The following is a 24,814-nucleotide window of genomic DNA, read 5'->3' as shown; positions in this document are numbered from 1 at the left end:
CTAATTCTCTCACCACAAATTCAAATCAATGCATTTTCGTTTGTCTTCCATCACAATACTACATGCTCACACCGTCATCGTCAATGAAGCCCAGGCAAAGAAGGTCCAAATCGGTCAGTCGCTCTCATTCATCAACAGCGGCGCCATTGACGGCGACAAACCCACCACGGCCAGTCGCAGTTCTCCCTCGCCGTTGACCACCACAAGCCACCATCGAGGTGGTCTCCTTGCTCCCTCCCTCTCTCTACTTTTCTTGGACTACCGACTCGGTCTCTCCTTTGATTTGTGATGGTGTGAGGGTTTGGGTTGTTTGATGGTTCAAAATATGTATTAGTTGCGGTTGAAATTTGATTTTAGGGTCTGGTGGTGGTGCTAGATTGTGGAGGTGGTGGTGGATTTGAATTTGGTGGTGGGGATGGACTGTTGGGGTGGTGGTAATTTGGGTTTGGTGATGGTGGATCTGGATTAGTGGTGGTGCTAAACTGTTGAGGTGGTGGTGATTTGGGATGTGGTGGCCTGGTGGATTTGGGTTAAGGGGTGAAAATATTTGGCAACCAAAAAATTTTGCAAGAAAGTAAAAAACAAAACTGAAAAAAGATGTGAAAATATGTTTAGTTAGCAAGAAATGTTAAGAAAATTAAAAGAAAATGATAAGTTTGGTATATATAAAAAATAAAAATAAAAAACTATTTTTGAAATTGATGCGGCTGTTTTTTGTTATGTAAGTGTTGATGTGGCATTAAAATTTTGACACTTCAGCATTGGACAAGTTAACATTGCACACCGTTAGTCACATAAGTATTTTTTATTAATGAGTTAACAATAAGGACCAAATTGATTATAAGTTGAAAATAATAGGGACTAAATTGACTGTTATTAAAATGTAGAGATCAAACTGATTGTAACGTCAAAATATAAGAACCAAAATGATGTTTTCGCATTTTTTAAATGAAGTAGTCATTTATATTCTTTTAATAAAAATATAAAATAATATTATTTTATGTTTTAGAGATATGATTATAAATTTATACAAACTACATTTTCTATCTTCTCATTTTTCTTCTCAACCAAATAAAAAAAATTTCATCTCTCCAACTAAACACAAATGAAAGAAAATAATTATTTTTTCTATTCTCCCACTTTTTCTTTTCTTACTTATTTCTCTATTTTTTATCATCTCACATTTTCATTTACTCAACCAAATGGACCTAAAAATTTATCTCACCCTTTAATAATTAAAAAAATAAACAAAATAAACTAGTTTTTTTTTTTTTAATTAAGCAAATAATTTATTAAAATGCACTTTTTATTTCGAACATTTAAAAAAAAAAAAAAAAACCATGCATTGTGGAAAGAGTGGAAAAGTTTCTGGCATGTATTGTGGAAATTCATTGCGCGTTGGAGACAACTGTATACGCATCTTCCACTTCCACTTCCACTTACACATATAGGATGGTATCATGGTAGTACTTACACAGACACAAACTTTTTTTTTGAGGTGGGCCACAGATCAAATCTGTCGCCTCTCACCCCTCTCTCAGCCATATTGCCACCGCTGCCGCTGCTCTGCTTTTTCTTCGCCGCCCAGCTGTCGCTACTGGTTCTTCTTCTTCACTGCTACGGCTTCTTCTTCTTCTTCTTCTTCGCCGCTGCTGGTGCTGGTGCTTCTTCTTTTCTACCTCTTCTTCTTCTTCTTCTTTTGTGCAATATGGGTTTGATGATTCATATATATATATATATATATATTTTGTATATGGGTTTGATGATTTTTTTATTTTTTTGGTATAATGGGTATAATGATTCATATATATATATATATATATATATATATATATTTTGTATATGGGTTTGATGATTTTTTTTTTTTTGGTATAATGGGTATAATGATTCATATATGTTTGATGAGTTTGGGTTCTAAATTTTTGTATATGGGTTTAATGAGTTTAGATCTAAATTTAGGATGATTTTGATGAATTTGTAGAGATGCTGGAATTCAAGAGGATACAGTCAAAGAATAGAGTTAGAGGAAGAGAGATAATATGACGAGAGAGGGGAGAGAAAATATAATAAAAAATTAAAATACAAAGCTACAAAAAGCTATGGTGTATATTTAGATGGTTACAACAGCCGCATCAATATGTCTAAAAGATTTCGTTTATTTTATATAAAAAACTTAGGTTATGTTCGGTAACAGTTTTTGTTTTCTATTTTCAAAAACTTGTTTTTGAGAATATAAAGAAAAAACAATTTTCTTTTATTTTTTTTTAAAAAAAAACTTGTTTGGTCAATTCAAATTAAAAAAAAAAATTGAAGAAAAAAAAAAGAAAATACTAAAATATGTTGTTGGTAGAATTTAAACTCTAATGCTAATTCATTAGATTAAATGTGTGTTTTCATTGACTTTTAAAAATTAAAAACTAAAAATAGCATTTTACATATTTTTAATTTTCTTTACAAACTGAGTTTTGAGAACAGTTTTTATTTTATGTCTATTTTGGATTACCAAACAAGTTTTTTAGTCTCAAAAATAGAAAATTATTTTTGGAAACAGAAAATAAGGGAAAAAAGCAGTTACCAAACATACCCTTACTTTTTCTATTTTATACCATCACTTTTACAAAACATCTACATTAGTTTATTTATTATATACACTTTTTTTATTAAAATAATATTTTTTTCTCACTTTTTCTATTATTTCCCACCCACCTCCACCTAACCCACAAAGTCTCCGCCTCTCACTTTCCCCTAACCCTCAAACTCTTCGCCTCTCACTTTCCCCTAACCTACAAACTCCCTGCCTCTCTCTCATCCCTCAAAGTCTCTGCATCTTTTTATTTTTATTTTTTTTTGACAATTCAAAAGCTACAAGGAAGAGAGAAGATGATGATGATGATGATGAAGAAGATGAAGATGATTGAAATATAAGGAAATCCCTCATCTCTCTCCTTAATTCTCAGATCCCTTAAGTCTCTGCCACCATTAGGTTTGTATTTGATTTTGATTTTGGGTTTGGGTTATGGCTTTTCAGTTAATGGTTTAATTTTGAGTTGATTTTCTGTGGATTTTGGGTTTGATTTTTAGTTAATTTTGTTTTAGGTTGATTTTGAGTTGGGTTTGGGATGGGTTTTCCAATGGGGTTTGAATTGATTTTAAGTTGTTTTGTGTTGATTTTGAGTTATTTTTGGTTTGATTTTTTTGATTTTGTGTTTGGATTATCAAATGTTGAAATGGGTTGTGTTGGTAGACCGGTGATAGTTGGGTGGTGCTTGGTTTTGATCATCTGGGTTGAAATGGGTTGTGGCGGTAGACCAATGATAGTTGGGTGGTGCTGTGTTTGTATTTGGGTGATACATTCTTGACCGATGTTGGTCTGTAACAGAGGAGCAAGATTATTAGGGAGAAGAGAAAAGCCTGAGTTCGTTTCAGAGGAAGAAGAGAGAGAAAAAAAGGAGCCAAATTGGGAAATTATTAAAATATTAAATGCACATGCTATAGTAACCGTGCATATATGCACGGTTACTGTAGTAATTGTGCATTTATGCACAATTTTACACCCACTGATGTGGGTGTTTTTTTGCTCAAAATGTGTAAAATCAGTTACTTTTTCCATTTTGCACAACTTTGCACATACTGATGGGGATGCTCTTAGCTAACTTGCATATTTACACAGTAATACATAGTCTGATGCGAGTGAGTTTTGAGCAACATTGGGTAAATTTCACCACTTTTTCTATTACGCACTCACTGATGTACACACGTGGGTGTAATTTGCAGGCTAGCATAATTTTGGATTGTATGTTGTTAGTTAGCTTGCGTTAAAAACGATTCAGTAAAGTAACATCTCAAGTTTTTATAACTCGAGTTCCACTTGCTGATGTGGGCGTTTTTTTGCCTCATGGATCTCGAGTCTTACAGACTCGAGTTTTTAAAAAGTAAACCCGAGTCTATAAGAATCGATTTTTGTCAGCATAAAACTGAATCACGTAGCACACAACAAAGAACTGAAACACTCAAACCTAGAACAAACCCACTACCTCACTGCTCACTCACCGATAACACCTACACGTCTCACATAACATTGTCTCTATCTCACACCACATGGCCTCTCTCTATCACTGCTCCTCCCTCTCAACAAATTTGCATTTCAGGTAAGGGTTTTATTCCTATTGTAGTTAGGTATTATTTATTGTTGGGGTGTGGGTTTTACTTTGCTTATTTATTTGGTAGATACTTAACATAACTTAGTTAAGATACTATGATATTGCGAATATATACAACTTTGTTTTGTTAGTGTAAATTTTGAGTATTTATTTGCATGGTTTTTGTTAGCAAAATTTATTCAGCATCTTTAGTAATGTTAGGCTCTTATCAAGAGTGTGTTTTTATCATGACCTTAGAACATAAAAAAAAAAAAAAAAAAAAGGTATTGGGTATGAAATAGGTTGTCTTAGCATGACCCAAGAAGGGTTTGGGCTTTTTGTATTGAGTATGAAATGACTATATAGCTAGGTTTTTTTATCAGAACTAATTTGAAGACATTTTTTGTCTAACGTAAGAATGTGTAATGAAAATCATGCCCTTTAAATGAATTGGAATTTGTACTTTGACTAGATAAAATGTTTTTAACTTTGACTAGATAAATTTTTTTGTAACTAACATATTACAATTGACTCTAATAGGTTCACAATGACTGTAATTGATATAAACCTATACTATGGTGGTCCGCTTAGCAATGCCAATGCGAACAAGGGATTGTCATTTGAAGGGCCGGGTATAAAATGCTATTATACTCAAATTGATCATAGGTTGAAGACCCTTAATGATTTAAAGATGATAGTTATGGAAGAATTGTGTGTGAACCCTACTTTGCACGACATACAAATTATTTTTCGTTCTCCACATGAAGTCCTCAAGCATCGGATTAATTACAAGTATATGGCAATAGAAGCAGACAAACATGTGAAGATCATGTTTGACAAGATGGAGAGGATAGCCCAAGTAAATGCTATTGAGTTGTACATAAAGTTGGAGCTGCGTGCAGAAGTTGGCGCTAAGGAAATCCAACAAATAATAACAAGTTTACAAGTTACAGTTCCAGATGCTCAATATGGATCTTTTACACATGTAGAGGATGATGATGATGACGAAGACTATGTTGATGATACTATTATTAATGGTGAAGATTTTGTTGATAGAGATGAGTATGAAGAGAGGAATGATCGAGGCGACTTTAAGATAGACATTGATAACCATGAAACTACTACCAATGTTCATGCTAATGATATTGTTGACTATGGTGATACTGATGCAGACAATGCTATTAGTGTCTAGAACATTATGAACACAATTCTTGCCTATACACTTCCTGCCTTGTCATTCTTTGCAAATACTAGGGCAAATATGGAACGAAGAACAATTGTACAGGTGTGTTTACACTAGTGTTTTTACTTTACAGCTGTTTTTTATTTAAAAAGATACGCATTTTTCATTTTCCTATACCTACACCCCACTCTAATACTTTCTTCTCTTTAATTGCATTCCAAACACATTTCCTATTGCACAAATTTGATTCCTGTTTCTTTCTTTGATTCAATTCACTCTTTTCTTAATCTTCCATTTATAGATCCCATCAATGGCTTCCCTGAACAATGAAGGAGCTAGCCCTTCTTCTTCCACACGCCGATGGGAGTATGCTGTCTTCTTGAGCTTTAGAGGTGAAGATACTCGAGAAGGTTTTACGAGCCACTTATATAAGGCTTTGTGCAACAAAGGCATTAACACCTTCATTGACGATATTGATCTTCCGAGGGGAGAAGAAATTTCTGAAAAACTTATCCAAGCCATCAAAAATTCATCGATTTTGGTTATTGTCTTCTCTGAAAACTACGCAGAGTCCAAATGGTGCTTGGATGAACTTGTTGAGATTATTGAGTGTAGAGAAAAGGACCAGGAGGTTCAAATTCATCCAATTTTTTACAATATTGATCCATCAGAAATACGAAATCAAAATGGAAACTTTGGAATTGCACTGGCTAATCATGAAAAGAAGTTCAAGAATAACAAGGACAAGGTGCAGAGGTGGAGGGATGCTCTAAGAAAAATAGCTTATGTATCTGGAAGGCATTATAAGAAAGGGTATGTATCTAATTGTTGACATCATGATTCATGAGTTTACTAATTTTATACTACTAATCTGGTTTGTCATAACCACTGCATGCAAAAGTATTCTATTTTGATCATATTATCTAGTATAGGGGCAATGTCAAGTGTTAATTAGGGTGGTCACATGACCACCATGACCTTGAAAATTTATTTTATATACCTTAACAAAAAATTGAATTTTAAATTACCATGGGTCATTGACCACCTAGAAAAAAATCTTGACCACTCTTAAAAAAAAATTTGAAGACTCTAAATAAAAATTTGAGCCCATTAAAAATAGAATTCAACCTCTCCAAAATTTTAGTTCATTGAATGTTGAACCAAAAAATTGCGTGAAATGTTATGTTCATAACATTTTTGCAACATTTTCATAAAAAATCCTAAGCTGCAGGTTATTTTGGTGGACAAAAAAATAATTACACTAATAGGTTCAAATTAGAACCAGTATAAATTTACCACTTATAGGCTTTATTGTGAAAGTGTTGCGAAAATGTTGTGGATGTAGCACTTCTCAAGCTTTATTTTTATTAAATTTTTTTAATTTAAATTTTTAATGACCACTCTAAAAAAAAATTCCTGAAGCTGCCACTGATCTAGTACGAAGTTAATTAGTCTAACAAGGTCCAATTACGAGTTTCTCCCATGTATTTTTATATTTCTAATATGATGTTAATATCAAAGACAGTTGTGTGCTATAACTCACTACTAGATATCTTGAATTCGTAGTTCATCTGCTAATCTATCTAATTATATGTTTTCTTTTGCTATGTGATTGTCAGTAGCGCTGCATATAAATCTGAATCTCACTTCATCCAAAACATTGTTGAAGAGATATCAATTGCTAAATTAAATTGGACACCATTATATGTTGCTGAATACCCAGTTGGAATAAATTCTCGTGCAAAGGCCATAGAGTCACATTTAGATATTGGGTTAGATGAATTTTGCGTGGTAGGGATGTATGGCCTTCCCGGAGTAGGAAAGACTACAATCGCAAAAGTTGTTTATAATAAAATTGCTAAACATTTTGATGGAAGCAGCTTTTTAGAGAATGTTAGAGAAAATTTAGGGACAAATGCTGGCATAATCAAACTACAAAAGCAACTTCTTAATGACATCTTAGGGGATGGAAAATGGAAAGTGGGCAACAAATTTAAAGGAATCAGTTTAATAGAGAAGAGACTTTGTTGTAAAAAGGTTTTTTTAGTTCTTGATGATGTCGATGATTCGACAAGAATAGAAAATTTGCTTGGAAAATGTAATTGGTTTGCTCCTGGAAGTAGAGCCATTATAACATTACGAGATAGAAGCTTGTTAGCTGCCCTTAAAGAAAAAGTTTGTACAACTTACAAGGTCCAGGAATTCGAGGTCGAGCAATTAAACAAACATGAAGCTCTTCAACTCTTTAAAGAGCATGCCTTTCCTGGAAACAAACCTCATGATGAAGATTATTCTAAACTTGTAAATAAATTCATAGATTTTACCAATGGCCTTCCACTTGCTCTAGAAATAATAGCTCGTGATTTGTGTGGAAGAGCTAAAGATGAATGGGAAAGTGCATTAGATATGTATAAGAAAACTCCCAATAAGGGCATTCAAAATATACTTCAAGTAAGTTATGATGGATTGCAAGACACCGAGAAAGATATTTTTCTCGATATTGCATGTTTCTTCAAAGGATGGGGCAAAGATTATGTTGTAAAGATATTAAATGCATGTGAATTATATCCAGGTTCTGGTATTCCGAGACTTGTTAATAAATGTCTCATAACCATTGATCGATATGGTAGATTGTCAATGCATGACTTGATACAACAAATGGGCAGGGAAGTTGTTCGACAACAAGCACCAGATATCCTCGGAAAACGTAGTAGGTTATGTTGTTATAAGGATTCGCTTGAAGTACTAACTAAATCAGGTATAAGTTCTTTTTCTTCAATTATTTTGCTCTTTATTTTTTTTTCTTTTTCACTAGGTAAAGGTATTGTATTTTTTCTTTATTTTTTTTTCTTTTCTAACATTTTATAAAATATTAGTTCATTAGTATTTTTTTTTCTTAAAATTTCAAAATCATTATACATTTGGAAAATTCTATTATTTTCTGTAGTTGACTTGATGCTTCTCCAATTAGGGATCAAAAAACATTCGAGGCATAATGTTGCATTCGCCTCAATTTGTAGAGGTGCAACTACACACTGAAGCTTTCAGAAGGATGGAAAATCTCAAATTTCTAATAGTTGATAATGTACATATTTGTAAACCACTTGAATTTCTTCCCAACAAGTTAATACTGCTTAAGTGGACCCATTATCCTTTTCACTGGCCATCTGAATATTTTCCTGAACAACTTGTTGCTATTGAGATGCCACATAGTCGCATTAGATTGCCAAATCTAATCAAGCAGGTATGATTATGGATATTTTTAAATTTGGATTTTTGTTAAATTTTTTATTTCAAATTTTGTTGTAGTTAACTTTTGATTTTTTTTTCCTACAGGGGTGTCATCTAGAAAATTTGATAGATCTCAATCTTAGAGATTGTAAATTTATTACGGAATTACCTAAATTACAGGCCCTAAATTTAAAGTATTTGGACATCTCTTATTGTGAAAATTTAGTTGAGATTGATGAATGCTTTGGATCTCTTGAAAAGCTTAAAGGATGGTATCTCGTTGATTGCGGAAATCTTCAAGTTCTTCCAAGCCAGCTAAGGTTGAAATCTCTTGATTTTTTAAATCTTTCTGGTTGCTCAGGGCTTGAGAAGCTCCCTAATTTTCATCCGGAAATGGAATGTTTAGAGACTTCATATTTAAGTGGGAGTGGTATTAGAGAGGTGCCTTCATCAATCGAGCATCTCACTAAGCTTGCCGAATTAAGCCTTATTGATTGCAAAAACCTTCGGGAACTTCCAGATAGCATTTATAAATTGCAACAGCTTCAGATATTGGACACTCCTACTGCCAAATTGAGACCGATGTGCAATTCTTTTGATGGCTCTTCCGGATATGGGTTTGTGAACATGACAGAACTGGATTTCCGGGGATATAAAGCCATAATTGAATTAGATCTTTTGATGAAGCCTGATTACTTCCCCGCATTGGAAGTTATAAATCTATCTGATACCAATATTGTTACCATCCCTGAAAGCATTAGTAGATTTTCCAGATTAATAGATCTTTTTATTACGAATTGCAAGCTTCTTCGTGAAATTCGAGGACTTCCACAATCGATAAGGTTGGTTGAAGCAAAGAATTGCATGTTGTTGGATACCCAATCACCAATCGGGCTATTGAATCAGGTTTCTCTCTTTCTTTAAGATATATATAAAGATACAATTTTTGTTACGTTCTCTAAATACTTTAAGAGATTTGCTAAGTGAAAAATATCTTGAATTTTCTAATTGCACGTAGGTAATAGAAATTATTGGGATTTTACCAAGTAGAGTATGTGGTAGAGCAAGAAGCAACAAATTAATGGATCCACAGTTGACCAATTACTTCCCATCTGAAACTGAGGGTGCTGAATCTGAAGATCAGGACATATCAATGGATTCGCAGTTCTCCAATAACTTCCCACCTGAAACTGAGGGCGTTGAATATGAATATCGAGACGTTGATTATACTATTCATTTTTGGGGAACTGAGATACCGAAATGGTTTAATCACCAAAATGATGATAATTCCATATTTTTCTTTGTTGGTCGCAAATTTCCAAAATTGGTTGTCTGTATATTTGGTCGCATATCTGGCCATATTGACATTTCCATCAATGGTTATACACAATGTAAATATAAGTATATTGATCAAATTGGAAATAATCTATGTTTATTTTCTCCAACTCAACAGTCTCTGCAGAGACATTTGAATAAATCAAATCCAACTGACCAAAATCTTGTTGAGGTTTCAATTACAGATGAGTTCAATGACATCTGTTATTGTTTAAAAAGGTGGGGGGTCCACGTAGAATGCACCTGTCCTCCTCAAGAATCTGCTAATGCACCTATTTGGTATTCTATAAAAAGGTTGGGGGTCCAAGTAGATGATGTTGTTGAGTACTTGCCAACTTCGAAGAAACAGAGGACATTTGATGAACTCTGAAGAAATATGCCTCAATAAAAAAATCACATTGAAACTGTTTCTCCTCTGTCGTTTCGGTCTGGTTTCTTTTGCATTTGATGCCAAGGTATGTTTCCCTATTTGGTAGCCCTGTTTCATTTGCATCTGTTAGACAATGGCAATGGATATCATAACAACTTATAAGTATTTATTGTGTTTCTATTAAAAAAAAAAGGGGGAGTTGAATAAGTTTCTGAACATTTTTTAACATTAAACCAATTAACGTGAAAAAAAAAAAAAATTTTTTGTTAATGCAGTTGACTAGGATGGTTGCAGTTGAAGTCATTGGCAGGCCCTAAATTTCCTTTTGCCTTGGATGTGAGCTATGTCTGGTATGATTTTGTGTTTTTTTTATTTGATTTTTCAAATTGAGATGCATAATTTCTACTTAGCTTACCATGGTCAAGAAAGATCTTGCAATTGTTTCCTAGTTTTATTCATTCGTTTGGACTTAATTGGTTTCTTGATTTAAAAAATTATGTACACCAGTCACCTAGAATCCTAACTTTTGTAGAAAATGTGTATCATTTTGAATTTTAAAAGCTACATCAAATTTGTTGGCTGTGTACAAGATTGTTTGAGATAAGTTGTAAATGATTTGCATTACAGCATCACACCTGAATGGTCTATAATAATTTACTAGATTAGCTGGTCATTTAAGACATGCTAACCAAAAATTAGAAAGGCTGTGCATTTTAATGTCTTTGGTTGGGTCTCTGGAAGAATATAGTTCGTATTTGACTGGTTGAAGAGCTGATTTTCAAAGATAAAATCTAAAAGCACAGGTCTTTAATATTTTTTGTTCTTTCTCTATTAATTAGGAATATTTGATATAGTGAGGATCGCAGGGCCACGATTTCATTATTGTTGGCATAGCAACTGTAGCGGCTGTTATAACTTTTTTATTCCTTTAAGTTTTTGCATTTAAAATGATCTTTCTATCCTTTAGGATCCTCTGTCCACATTTTATAGCCAATCCTCTAAAGGTCAAACTTAATTTTCAAAGTAGTTTGAGTCACCCTATTACCATTAGAATACAAGACAAGCATTAACGGGAAGGCTTCAATTTCAAGTCAGTATTATGCAAGTAGAAAAGATAGTTGGAAAATTTGTTCGCGTAAAATAATCTGCAAGCGCACAGAATCGTAACAAGTAGTAAAGTGTTTTTAGAAAACGAATGTCGAACCCACAGGGATTAACTATGTTATTGAATACCGAAATTTACTAAATTAAGTACTATTTGGAAAATCGAAAATGGATGGAACGTTCTACTATTTGAATTAAATTAAACTATTTAATAAAAATAAATCTATGAATAAAAAATTAACAAAGCGTAAAATCTGAAAGTGTAAAAATATGATAAGAATGGATCTAGAGCAGTTGATTTCACCTAACAAATCCCACACAATTTATTCTTCCTAATTATTAAATTCTAATAATCTCCCGTTGATGATTAAAAATTCCTTAAGTATTCAATATCTTCTCTCGAATAATATTAAAAATATCTTCAACTAACAATTCCATATCTCTATGTGAATTTAATTAATTGGAGACTCATTACGTACTTTGAATTTTTTGAAAAATCACACTAGTCGCGGTAAAGCATCTCTACTTTCGCTCAACTAAACCTCTCGGTCTCATTGTAATTCAATTGATCAAACCATAATTCGTAAAAAATAGTAAGCATTAAGAATAAGAATTAAACACTCAATCATGGAAATATTAAAAATAAAATAATTCAGAATATAAATTGTGTGTTCATTGCTAGACTACATCAACGCTCTAGAAAATAAAATTTAGTTCATAATAAAACTGAAAAGAAAACAAATAAAACTTATGTCTTTCATCTGATGGTTGATCAACATGAAGCTCTTGCCTTTGCCCTCAGATCCTCCTCTTCAGAAAGACTCCTAAAAGCAAAATCTTCAATGCGGCAGCCCCCTTTTTCTCTCAGGTTTTCTCTTTTTTTTTTTTCTTTTTATCCTAAAGAGCCTTTAAATAGGTCAAGGAATCCTATTCCCGTTTGGAGAAAATCCCAGATTTTTAGGCTTCACTTAACCGACGATTTTGACCCATTTAACGTCGGAATTCGGACTTTTGGTAAACTACAAAGTTGTAGACCTTTAAGTTAACTTTCCAGCCCAACTTGAATCATCTCGATTGGATATCTGAGCCCAAAGTTATGCTGAAAATACTAACTGATGTGCAGGCTGGAATCCTAATCCGAATTGGACTTGGATTTTGTACAAAATTCCTTTGATTCCTTGCTCTTCTCATTCCTTCAAAGCACAAATGAATAGATAAATATAAATAAATAAAAAATCAAATCAAATCAAAAAAATAAAGGAAAACTAACAATTTTAATAAATAAGAGGATAATAAAAATCATGTAAAAATTACACTTATCAAAAATGAAAATCAGCATTTAATAGGTTGACCCAGTTCTGAATTCTGCAGAAGGTTATGAGCTATAAGCATCTCAAACTTCATGGCATACTGTGAATTGAAGATAAGGGCAGTCTAGAAAATTTTGTGTGGAATCTTTAAAAAAAAATCCTTTGATGAGCCCTTTACACTGAGGTAAACTTGAAGCTCCTTCTCTGCACATTGATGAAGTCAGTTAGACCCAGACTTGGTTAACCCTGCATTACAAATATAGGATAAGACACATTGTTTCCTTCAAGTTGGAGGAAATGACAAACCTTTCAAGCACTCAAAGAATTTCCTCTTGGCATGCTTGCCCTTAGGTAAATAATATCCATAGACATTTGTCCATTTAAGAACTTGCCTCAATTCAACTTTCTGCATAAACAACATATTTGATGAGAACAAGGAGGGTTTGTGCTTTAATTGGACTAGACTTAGGTATTGGGGGTGCTACAAGGGATTCAAACTTTAGTTCTATCCAGTTAAGCGTATTGGATGAGAAGTAATTGTATCAATAGAGGCCTTGAGCATTGGTTTCAAAGCTACTTGAAGGTCTCTCTCTTTCACACTCACACTCTCACTGTCTCTCTCTCACTCTCTCATGAAGCTCCATATTTTCTATTTTATAGAGCTACTCTAGCCAACACTATATTTATAATGATTGTTTTCCTAAATGTGAAATTCCGGAGTGGTGTTGCCATCAAAGTGGTTCTTTATTGAGAATCTAGCTACCTTCAAATCTTTATACTAATTCTGACTGGGTAGGAATTACTCTATTTGCTACATTCACAGTGCACAAGCATCCAACTCTCATTCTTGACAATTCGGCTACATAAATTTCTCATGGCTTTTCTTGTTCTTTGAGAAGTGACATGGGCAGCTGGATGGTGTCAAATAAACATTACATCACTGAGTCTGAACACAACAAATTTATTTGGTTAAAGCAACGTAAATTCATTTGGATCATGCATGTACCTCATGCTTGATTTTTAGATAAGTTGAATGGTGGCAATCTCTTAACTGCTTTATTTGGTAGTGATAGCCAAGACTTGATGGTGCAGAACTATGGTTAGTACTAGCAAAATGTGGGAGAGTTGGTGCAAACATTAGTCCAAAATGCTCAACCATGTTTTCTGATAATTCCGATCTCATCCATCAATTTACTGCTCATCAATCTAGAACAAAGCAGCAGAGCCATGATGATGATGACGACGACGATGAAGGTGAGGTAGAAACCAATGGTACTGGCAGATCTAATGGGACATTAAGAATGCCACATTATCAAGAAAAAGTTTGTGCAACTTGCTATCAAAAACTCATTGATGCCGGGGGGGCATACCCATTATTGTCATCATCGAGAACGCTCTGAGATACCTCTCTGTTTCTCTCATGACATTTATATGTCTAATTTACAAGACTTTCATTTACACTTTGTAAGAGTGCTTTTTTTCTAGCACATAGGCCCAAGTAGAAAACAAGGATCCTGGGCCCTTTACTTGTTGTTTGGTGGACTAGGCTTGCTTCACCGCAGCTAAATGGGGGTTGATTACGAACCAAGTTGTGCACAAGTCACATAAATCTCCTCAAGGCAAAAATATGATTCCTCCTAAGCAATAAAATACCATTATAAATAAGTAAAATAATATTCACAATGAGAAAGAGATTGAAATAGAATATTTAAGACTTATCTTTTGTTGTATAAACATTTAAAAGAGTTCCTTCACTTGGTACCTTGGGCGTACTGTCGTGGGATCCCGGGCGTACTGTTGTGGGATCTCGGGGCGTACTAGGCCTGTAAGAACCCAAAATGCTGATTCTCTAAACTATATAATCTTTCTCTATGCTTATTATGCAATAGAGTTTTGTCATTTCCCTTTACCTCTATAGGTCCTGCATAAAAACACACTATACAATACACATATCTTCAAATAATTGTTAGTTTCTTAGATTAGGATATACATTTTAATACATATTCGTATATGTAAATGAATTTCATGAGAATGATTCAGCCACGAGGATTCTATCCCCAATTCTCACAGACTTAGTGTCTTTGCACAAGACTTGTGGGATTTGGAACTCAAGTCCAAGTGGCTTTGCTTAGGCAATGCCTTCCAAGATAGTTAGGCGAGGAGGATTTTTGTGGGAGAGAGTGATATTTGATGTGTGCATGTTTCTTTGAAGGTTAAGTGATATTTTGAATGATCTCAAGGATATGGGACAAATTCCTCCACCTTGGCTCTCTTATTTTCTTGCTTTCTTTCTCTTCCTTACTAGGCTTTAAAGCTCTAAGAATATATGTTTTGAACCTCTGAACTCTTCCCCTGAATCCCCCTTTTTCTCCCTTTCCAATCCCCCTTTTTTGTTATGCCTTAATATTCTTTTTATAGCAGACCTGGTCTGGTACCCCGGGAGAGGACGCCTCAGGTTTGCTAGGTAAAACCACGTCCTCTGGCACCTGAAAAGGTGCATTGGGCAGAGGTTTAGCTTATTTAGGCAATTATAACTCAAAAGGGGCATTTGGCTTTAACTATAAATAAAAGATTCCTTCTTGGAAAGTCAGAGGAATGGGTGGACTGCCTGATGTATTGTGACAACGTTGTTGAAAATGACAATTGAGAGGAAATTGTGGGGAGGTGTCATGCACATGGGGGGAACTGTGTTTTCTATTGGTTCATGCATTCCAAGCAAATATGTGAACCAAGAGAAACCCTCGAGATCCTCCTTTCACTAGAAATCACTCCCCTACCGACCAAACCATTCCTCCCTTACTATCCATTTGAGATCCCATGGGCTTGGACCATGGGTTACAAAGATAATACTTGGTTTTGCTGGATTTTTTAATGGCTTTTGTTGGAAATATGAACATACACATCTTGCTGCATATCCTCTGGTCTGACTGGGATCCTTCTTCTTATTGCATATCCTCTAGTCTGACAAGGATCCTTCCTCTGGCCCGCCCGGGATCCTTCCTCTGGCCTGACCAAAATCCTCTTCTTTTTTCTTTATTATCATTATTATTTCTTTCTTTTTTCCTTCTTTTTGGGATTTCGGGCCTTTATGGTCCTTCTTAGCTTCATGAATTAGGCCTTCTTTTGTTAAAGCCCATGGTCTTTCCTTACTTTTCATGGAATGGGCTTTCTTGTGAAATTTTGGCCCTCAACATTAGCCCTCCAAGCTCGTGGGTTACTTGTAGCCTACGCGCGAGAAAATAAATTGTTCTTGGACACTTTCCTGGTTTGTAGAACTAATGTGTAGATCAAATAATTCTTGAGAGAAACTCCAAGGGAATTGCTACACTTCCTTCATGGGTTGAACTAACATGTTACGAAAGTTTAGAATTCACCTTCATGTTAGTATTGAGCTGTAGATTGGTATTCAATTTTCCATAAAACAAATCAATTTTGTCAAGCCGACAATGAAGTATTCATATATAGCCAAAATTATATTGGTATTGCATTTGATGCCAAGAGTATATTTCTAGCACTAGTGTTTTTTGCTAGCAATTCTAGGATATGCTTTTTTGAAAGTGTGAGGGTCAATTTTTGACCGTATCCTAGCCCAAGCTTAAGCAAGGACCCTGGACCCTCTTGGTATATTTTGAAGGGACTGGGCTTGGTTCACCATAGCTAAATGGGCTATTTACAAACTAGGTTATGCGCAGAGCAAAGATCCTACAACACGTATACACTGGCAAGCAAGAATATATGTATTGAACAGCAAGAAAAACAGCAAAAATAAAAAGACAATGTAATGTAAAAGAAAAGGCACACAGACTAGTAGGGATCCCCAAATTAATATGAAATATTAATTTATCTTTTTAATTATGGATCACAGTATGCTCACTAAAACATGATACAAGGTTCAAATGAGCTCAAAAATTACAGACTTAGATGGCTATCTAAGCCTCTAAGACTTGGAAAGTTTGAATCCCCTTGAATCCAAGTAAATGCTAGTGGCTGTTTATGGGATACCGAGAGGTATTTTCCTATTTCTTTTGAATTTTGATAGAGTTTTCTCAATGATTCCGTTATGATTCCACTATTGCTGAATGCCCCTTTGATGTTGGCTGACTACCCCTTTTATAGTGTCATGGTAGGATTCTAGGGTACCACCAATTTCTCTCTTTTGCTCCCCTAGGCATCAAAGCTCATGTTGTGCCCGTTACTCAGATGGTAGGTTCTTTCCTCATTCCTTATAATTTCCTTCTTTTGGTGTTGTTTCCCTGAAAGTTCTTTGCTGACTTTCCATTCGGTGGTGCTCTTAGGTAGTCGATCTTCAATCTCCCTTCATTCATTGCTTCCGCGCCTCGACCCTTTGTCATTTTTCCAAAGTGAGCTAAATCCTTCCCTACCAAGTCGAAGGTCTTCCCTGCTACTTCCCTTTATGCTTCATCTTTCTGGGTTTCCAGAAGTACCAACCTTTTTCTCACGAGTTGTTGCTTTCCAAGCCCTCTGGTTCTTTACTGCATCACTGAGCACTTGAGGAGGACATATCTATCCTTCGTTTCCTGTGCTTTTTTGATTCCCCCTTTTTGAGCTGTCTCAATTCCACTCTGGCTGTGTTGCACGTCCCAGGGGTCCCTAGTTCTTGGCGGTCTCTGGGATCCCGACCCAGTTTCTTTCTTCCCCTTTTTTTTGTCTTCTGATCTTGGCAGGCTGGGCCTTTGTTTCATGGGCTCTAAAACCTACTCCTTCATGGATCTGGGGCTTCAAATCTTTGGGCCTTATATTATGATTTTTGAACCTCAACAGAAAGTAGCATATAAAAAATTAAATCTCAATATAAGATAGCATTGCTTTGTCAACAAGATTTTGTTTGCTTTTACAAAATAGTTTGAATGAGGGAAGCCCCCATGAACTTTGCCAAAGATATTCTATGCATTGTAGTACATGCTTGCTATGGCTAAGGTGAATAACACCAAGATGTTTTGCCACATGAGGATTTTTATTCCATGAATAGTGACTTACCAATGAGACCAAGATATCATAAGTCATTGAATCATATAAACATGTTGATTTAAAGTCTAATCAAGACTAGCTATTCTTCTCAAAATGTATTAAGAGATAGAAACTTCCCTGAGGACATGGCTTAGAAGGTTTAAGAACATCTCCATGCCTTGCTTTAGCTAAAGACCTTGCTCTTCTTGTGGATGCTCTTGATCTTTGCCTTATTCTTTTTCCAAATTGTGAGAGATTGTATAATATTTCAGATTGCAGCAAATTATTCACATATCATGCCACCAATTATATTGTTGTTGAATTGCTACATACCATATAGTTCATGAGCCAAAGGAAATAACAGTGGTTGAACTTATGCACAATAAAGTTTGCACTAGATTTCTCAATTTTATCAAGTGAAAGATATATCTAAGGAAAATTTTTTAATCTTATCTTAGCCCCCAGTGTATGCATTGGAAAAACCAATTGCCAAATAAGATATAGCAATAAAAAAAATTATTTCATGTATATGAAACCATGTGAGGATTTCAACCACACAAGAATTCAAATTTTGATTTTTGATAATTGGTCAAGTAAGAAGACTAAAATATTAGAATTTTCATTTTAATCTACATGAATAAAGTATTAGTGCATGGGTGATACCTCTTGCACAACTTTTGCAGTGTTTTGATATATTCAAACATGGTATTAATGAGTGGGCTTACCAAAAGGGCACCTTTCTTTTGTTGAATCGAAGTACCTCCAAGCCTTTGGTGAGTTTGCACCTTGTAGGAGGAGGGAAATCTCGCTAGCTGGTTTGCAATGTCATTGACTAATCTCTTTGTATAGAGATTTGCAAAAGTATCCATGCTTTTGCAGCTTCGAGTGATATACTCTTGGAATTTTTTTATTTTTTTTTAAGCTTCGCCTTCCTTGCTTCCTTAGGCTCCCTTGAACCAATTTCTTTCAAGGAGGTCAGTCTTGTGCACTTTATACACCCACTTTTGGGTTTTCATACCCATTCGAGGCTCTTTCTCTTTTTACTCTTTGTTAGGCCTTGCTTACAATTCGCACCCTTTGCTGGGATGTGCTACGACTTGTATCTATTACTGGTACATGGTACAGCTTGTACCCATTGCTGGTACGTGCTACAGGTTGTAGCCATTACTTGGATATGCTTACAATCTACACGCATTATTGGGACATGATATGGCTTGTATCGATAAACTTTTGCTTTTGACTAGTTCCTTGGTCGTACTGGAAACTTTTGCTCTTGGCCAATTTTTGATCCATGTATTTAGAAAATTTGTTCTAGGCCAAGTCTTGGGCTAGGTACATGGAAAGTTTGTTCTTCCCAAGTCCTAGGCCATGTCACTTGGAAAATTTCTGTTCTGATCAAGTCTTGGGCTAGGTAAATGGAAAATTTGCCATTTCCCAAGTCCTAGGCCATGCCACTTGGAAAATTTGTTCTAGCCAAGTCCTGGGCTAGGTACATGGAAAGTTTACTCTTCCCAAGTCCTAGGCTATGTCACTTGGAAAAAATCTGTTGAAAATGACAATAGAGAGGAAATTGTGGGGAGGTGTCATGCACATAGGGGGAACTGAGTTTTCCATTGGTTCATACATTCCAAGCAAATATATGAACCAAAGGAAACCCTCGGGATCCTCCTTTCACCAGAATCACTCCCCTACCGACCAAACCATTCCTCCCTTACTATCCACTCGAGATCCCACGGGCTTGGACCATGGGTTACAAAGATAATACCTGGTTTTGCTGGATTTTTTAATGGCTTTTGTTGGATTTTTTAATGGCTTTTGTTGGAAATATGAACATACATCTTGCTGCATATCCTCTGGTTTGACTAGGATCCTTTTTCTCACTGCATATCCTCTGGTCCGCCCGGGATCCTTCCTCTGACCCCCCCGGGATCCTTTCTCTGGCCTGAACGAGATCCTCTTCTTTTTTCTTTATTATCATTATTATTTCTTTCTTTTTTTCCTTTTTTTTGGGATTTTAGGCCTTCATGGTCCTTCTTAGCTTTATGAATTGGGCCTTCTTTTGTTAAAGCCCATGGTCTTTCCTTACTTTTCATGGAATGGGCTTTCTTGTGAAATTTTGGCCCTCAACACACTTTACACCATCTATAGCCTTCTATACCATTGTTAAAGAGAGCACAACTTTTTTGGTGTCTATTTTATAAATGATCCAAAATACTCTTATACATTAACTATAATAAGTTTAAAAAACTTAACTAATAAGATCAAATAAAAAATAATGAACTTCAAATATCTAACTTTTGAATATACATGTTGCACTTGCGAAGAGCTTTTTTATTATAATTCTGAAATAATCCCATAAATTTTTGAAAGTCCAAATTTTTTTGCAATAGATTTTGTGTATTGGAAGTTCATATTTTTCCACGTCATTATTCTAATATGTATTTTTTAATTCAGTTTAAATTTTATATAAATTCTTTATAAAACCTCTTACATTTATCCCATCAATCAATAAACGCTTATCAAATATTGACTACTATAAGTCTATAATTGTCAAATTTATATTTTGTTGAAAATTCAGTTTAAATTTTATATAAATTCTTGTGGGGCCCGTGGGCCTGACGGCCTGAGTCCATCTTTTGGCTGGCCCAAGGCCCATGCCGAGAAGGGACGATCGTCCCTAACTGTTCTAGGGACTTATGCCCTTTTCGGATCCATGCCGAGGACATCCCCTTCCTCGGCACACCGAGGCTAATTCAGGTGGGGGACAAACCCAGACAGGTTGTCACCTCCACACTTAATGCACTTATCTGACTCCCCTGGCTGCATTAATGAGGATAGGACTCCTGAACAATGCAGCCTTGGGCGCTGCAACCCATAGAAGGAGTGGGAGTGCGGCTGATGGGACAGGTTCTCAAGTGGTGGCCCGATTAATCAACAACTGTAAGGCCAGGATCAACCGAAAGAGATGTATATAATGCAAGGAGTCCCCCTTTGAGAGGGGGGGGGGGGAGAAAGGAGAAAAAGGGGACCCTCCTCGGACAAGTGCCGAGGAGCAACCCTAAGCCAAAAAAGAACTGGGGTTACACCCCCTCAACGGCGAAAGGTCCCCGGGGAACTGTTGTTAGTCTGTTAGCGCCTAATCCTTCGTCCCATTCTCTAGAAATGTATTGTTAGGGATCCTTTCTAAAGGGAGTCCCTACAATTGGCGCTGTCTGTGGGAAGGATTAGTGCGCTAGCAGGCGCAACGGACGTTTGTTTTTAAGTTGTTCGTTTACGGAAGGCTAGTGGCGATGCAAAAAAATAAATAAATAAATAAATAATTTGCAGAAAAGTAAAGGATTCAACAGATAAGAAGAAGAACTTGACATTATTTTATAAAAGAAGGGGTACATAATACAATCAGAGGCTCAGGCAGGCTTGTTTTAAAGCCAACTTTACAAGCTAATTCTACAATCAGAGGTCCAGGCGGACCCGTTCTAGAACTAGCTAGAGGGAATGGAGCTGAGGCTAGCATGCTTCAAGGCTACCAGCAACTCCTTGGACGGCGCGGCGGAGCTGGAACAAAGAGAGGAGCCGATGCAGGGGCTCCGGGAGGCCATTCCCCATGATGTTCCCCTGATTCTCTCCAATCCTCACGAGGGTCGGCCGTCGGAGACGGCAACGCTCGGGCACCGGCCATGACGTGATCTTGCGCGTCTCCTCCGGCAGGGGTGCGCCCTGGGGAGGAGCATTAGGTACTTCAAAGACGTCCCTCCTGGCTGCCGTGTGGGGCACCATCAGGGTTACACTCAGACTCTGCCGTGCCGGATGTTTAATGGGGGCTGTGGCCACGGCGGCTCTTGGCCCCATATCTCCCAACTCTGGTCACAATCCTGGCGGGGTTGTTAAAGGGGCTCGGGGAGGTGGAAGGGTGTGCTTCTAGTTGTGGTGGAAGGTCCATGGAATGTGGAGAAACGTTTCCCCCAGAAAGCCTTATATAGAGGGTGAAAACTGGTGGGAATTGATCCACACAGAGTTCGAAGGAAGGATTATCAGCGGAATTAATCCCGACCAAATCCCAAGGGACCACAGACCGCTGGATTCTTATCAATTCACGAGGACATTGATGAGGGCGTGTCTCGAGCATCGAAACATCAAGCGCGGAGCGCGAACGGTCAAGGGACGCCTCGTAATTGAAGAGGATGGGAACTTGAGTTGAAGGTGAGGTCAAGGCCACATGTAAGATCAGGGTCCAAACCATCCCTGCCCAGAACACCGTAGAGCTAGCAGTCCGACCTGAGGAAGAGCTGCTCCCAGTAAACGGTCCGGGGGCATCATTATACCAAAAGTAAGACTCTTGGAGCCGAGGACGAACTCCTACTTACAGAAGAACAGAAGTGTTAGACAGAACCAAGGCATTGCATGGTCCTCGGACTCAAGCCTATGGGGAAACTAACCACACAAATCATACCTGGGTACTAGACAGAACCAAGGTATTGCATGGTCCAAAGACCCAAACCTATGGGGAAACTAGATACTTACAGAAGAACAGAAGTGTTAGACAGAACCAAGGCATTGCATGGTCCTCGGACTCAAGCCTATGGGGAAACTAACCACGAAAATCATACTTGGGTACTAGACAGAACCAAGGTATTGCATGGTCCAAAGACCCAAACCTATGGGGAAACTAGATACTTACAGAAGAACAGAAGCGTTAGACAGAACCAAGGTATTGCATGGTCCTCGGACCCGAGCCTATGGGGAAACTAACTACATACAGATGAACTGAAGTGTCAAACTAACCATTTGGGGAAAAGCCAAAGCGTCATCTAGAACCGAGTTGTGATATGGTCCTCGGATTCATGCTTGAAGGATAGCAAATGGTTCTACGATACTAGATCCAGAACAGAACACAGTTTCATTACAGTACCACCGAGGCAAGAAATAAGAGAAAATGTAAGAGAAAGCAGACAAAAGTATCCTATGCAATATGTAATTTCCCGCCAGTTCAGTAGGCAAGTCATCCTGATAAGCTTGTCAAGGGGCAGCAATCAACGCCTAGGGATCTTGTCTCGGAGGGACTGTGGGCATGGCCAGAAAGACAGCTGGAGGCTCCACCGTATCCTGGGACACTCCTTGACCCTCGGTCTCGACTCCCTCCAACGCCCTCTGGGGCTCAGCTTCTGCAGTAGGTCTGTCAGCTGAAGATGTGTCTTCGGCCGCTCGGGTCTGACTTTCACCTGCCGCTGGTAGGGTAGTCTCCCCTTCGGAGGTGATGGGGGCTTGGACTGCGACTCTCATGGGGCACCCCTCCTAGCGCCTCCTTCAAGCAGATCAGAACAGACCGGTTTGGGGCTGCCTCTTTAAACCCATCTCGGTCTGAGTACCAACTCTGGGGGACCGAAGATTGGCTTCGGATAGGTGAGGGTCCCCCAAGTCACCGGAGGGATCCTCGGGCTGACCGGCTAGGTCAAACACTCTATAGTCGTTCTCAGAAGAGCTCAGTTCAGCCACCTCCCCTGCTCCTTCGGGTTTCTCCTCCTCGGCCTCCGTTGCTTGCTAGGGAGAGGAAGAACCAGCTAGCGAAAGGCCTTCCAGAATATGAGGGCCCATGGATATCAAAACCCTCCTCCCCGTCCAAGGGAACGTACAGCAGGATTTTGAGGGGCTATTGTGGGGCCCGTGGGCCTGACAGCCTGAGTCCATCTTTTGGCTGGCCCAAGGCCCATGCTGAGGAGGGACGATCGTCCCTGACTGTTCTAGGGACTTATGCCCTTTTCGGATCCATGTCGAGGACATCCCCTTCCTCGGCACACCGAGGCTAATTCCAGGTGGGGGACAAACCCAGACAGGTTGTCACTTCCACACTTAATGCACTTATCTGACTCCCCTGACTGCATTAATGAGGATAGGACTCCTGAACAGTACAGCCTTGGGCGCTGCAACCCACAGAAGGAGTGAGAGTGCGGCTGATGGGACAGGTTCTCAAGTGGTGGCCCGGTTAATCAACAACTGTAAGGCCAGGATCAACTGAAAGAGATGTATATAATGCAAGGAGTCCCCCTTTGAGAGGGGGGGGGGGAGAAAGGAGAAAAAGGGGACCCTCATCGGACAGGTGCCGAGGAGCAACCCTCGGCCAAAAAAGAACTGGGGTTACACCCCCCCAATGGCGAAAGGTCCCTGGGGAACTGTTGTTAGTCTGTTAGCGCCTAATCCTTCGTCCCATTCTCTAGAAATGTATTGTTAGGGATCCTTTCTAAAGGGAGTCCCTACAATTCTTTATAAAACCTCTTATATTTATCCCATCAATCAATAAACGCTTATCAAATATTGACTACTATAAGTCTATAATTGTCAAATTTATATTTTGTTGAAATTTTCCCAACATTGTATGTGTTACTGAATACTTATCAATATATCTATTTTACAGGAATTTCATTTACACTATCCATATGATCGTTGTTTCCCTCCAACTAAGATTCCAGAGTTATTCAGCCACTATGCTTCTGGATCCTCAATGGCAATCCAGTTACCTTCAAATTTGCAAAATGATTCTAATTGGCTAGGATTTCCTATATGTGCTGCTGTGAGAGATGCGTCCCTAAAAAAAAGAGATTCGGGTACCTTTTTAGGGCACCTCTCTTTTTGGGTAAGTGGTATGGAGTTGCCACTTATTTTTTATAAAAAAAAATAAGAAAAAATAAATACATGACTGAATTACTCCTCTATCATTGATTGAATAGAAATACAAGTTTGAAAATTTGAACTTTACATGGCTTGGGTCCCAGTTACAATCTACCAAATATGCATGGATTTTTGTCCTAGTTACAATCTACCCAAAATAATAAAGACAAGGCTAGTTTTACTAAACCAATGAACTAAATCCGGAGGCTAGGTTACAGAATGAGCAGGTGTTAGGCAACCATTCCGCCTAGACAAAGTCTAGTCTTCTAGACTCTTGTGACCAATGTACTAAGTTATGCATGTCATGAATGATATGTCAAACATGTGAATGAACTAATTGCATAAAATCATTTACGAATGTATCCTCTTTTTCATTTAAAAAATTTCAGATTTGTTTTTATCTTTGAAAGAAATTGATTTTGGCAAAAAATAAGAATCAGATCTGTTTTTGCTCAATAGAACAAAGTATTTTGATTGGTTTTAAAATAAATTCAGATCTATTTTTATATTT

At 37.2% G+C, this 24,814-nt stretch overlaps 2 protein-coding genes across 3 annotated transcripts; both read left to right on the top strand.

The window, feature by feature from the left end:
• The first annotated feature begins 2,716 nt into the window (after positions 1 to 2,716).
• LOC111988623 (disease resistance protein RUN1) lies at positions 2,717 to 8,402 on the top strand. 2 transcript variants are annotated; one of them, XM_065767304.1, is made up of 5 exons: positions 2,717 to 2,983; positions 4,680 to 5,424; positions 5,624 to 6,135; positions 6,942 to 8,080; positions 8,294 to 8,402. In XM_065767304.1, the coding sequence occupies exons 2-5, from the start codon at positions 5,338 to 5,340 to the stop codon at positions 8,359 to 8,361; spliced, it is 1,806 nt and encodes a 601-aa protein (XP_065623376.1). In that variant the 5' UTR covers positions 2,717 to 2,983; positions 4,680 to 5,337; the 3' UTR covers positions 8,362 to 8,402. The 2 variants fall into 2 exon arrangements, with proteins under 2 accessions (XP_065623376.1, XP_065623377.1); XM_065767305.1 differs by having other exon boundaries at positions 2,717 to 4,148.
• On the top strand, positions 8,375 to 24,389 carry LOC136064889 (TMV resistance protein N-like). The gene is made up of 5 exons (XM_065767306.1): positions 8,375 to 8,566; positions 8,659 to 9,459; positions 9,572 to 10,343; positions 10,534 to 10,608; positions 24,050 to 24,389. The coding sequence occupies exons 1-3, from the start codon at positions 8,375 to 8,377 to the stop codon at positions 10,256 to 10,258; spliced, it is 1,680 nt and encodes a 559-aa protein (XP_065623378.1). The 3' UTR covers positions 10,259 to 10,343; positions 10,534 to 10,608; positions 24,050 to 24,389.
• Positions 24,390 to 24,814: the final 425 nt, after the last annotated feature.

Source organism: Quercus suber, unplaced genomic scaffold, assembly GCF_002906115.3.
Source record: "Quercus suber isolate HL8 unplaced genomic scaffold, Cork oak 2.0 scaffold_792, whole genome shotgun sequence".
NCBI lineage: Eukaryota > Viridiplantae > Streptophyta > Magnoliopsida > Fagales > Fagaceae > Quercus > Quercus suber.
This window is presented reverse-complemented; position numbering and strand designations above follow the sequence as displayed.

Bases quoted from the DNA above. Each gene is read 5' to 3' on its own strand.
- LOC111988623 (XM_065767304.1), top strand. From the start codon at position 5,338: ATGAACACAATTCTTGCCTATACACTTCCTGCCTTGTCATTCTTTGCA. The intron at 5,425-5,623 runs GTGTGTTTACAC...TTCCATTTATAG, and splicing joins AACGAAGAACAATTGTACAG to ATCCCATCAATGGCTTCCCT. The intron at 6,136-6,941 runs GTATGTATCTAA...TGTGATTGTCAG, and splicing joins GGAAGGCATTATAAGAAAGG to TAGCGCTGCATATAAATCTG.
- LOC136064889 (XM_065767306.1), top strand. From the start codon at position 8,375: ATGGAAAATCTCAAATTTCTAATAGTTGATAATGTACATATTTGTAAA. The intron at 8,567-8,658 runs GTATGATTATGG...TTTTTCCTACAG, and splicing joins TGCCAAATCTAATCAAGCAG to GGGTGTCATCTAGAAAATTT. The intron at 9,460-9,571 runs GTTTCTCTCTTT...AATTGCACGTAG, and splicing joins CAATCGGGCTATTGAATCAG to GTAATAGAAATTATTGGGAT.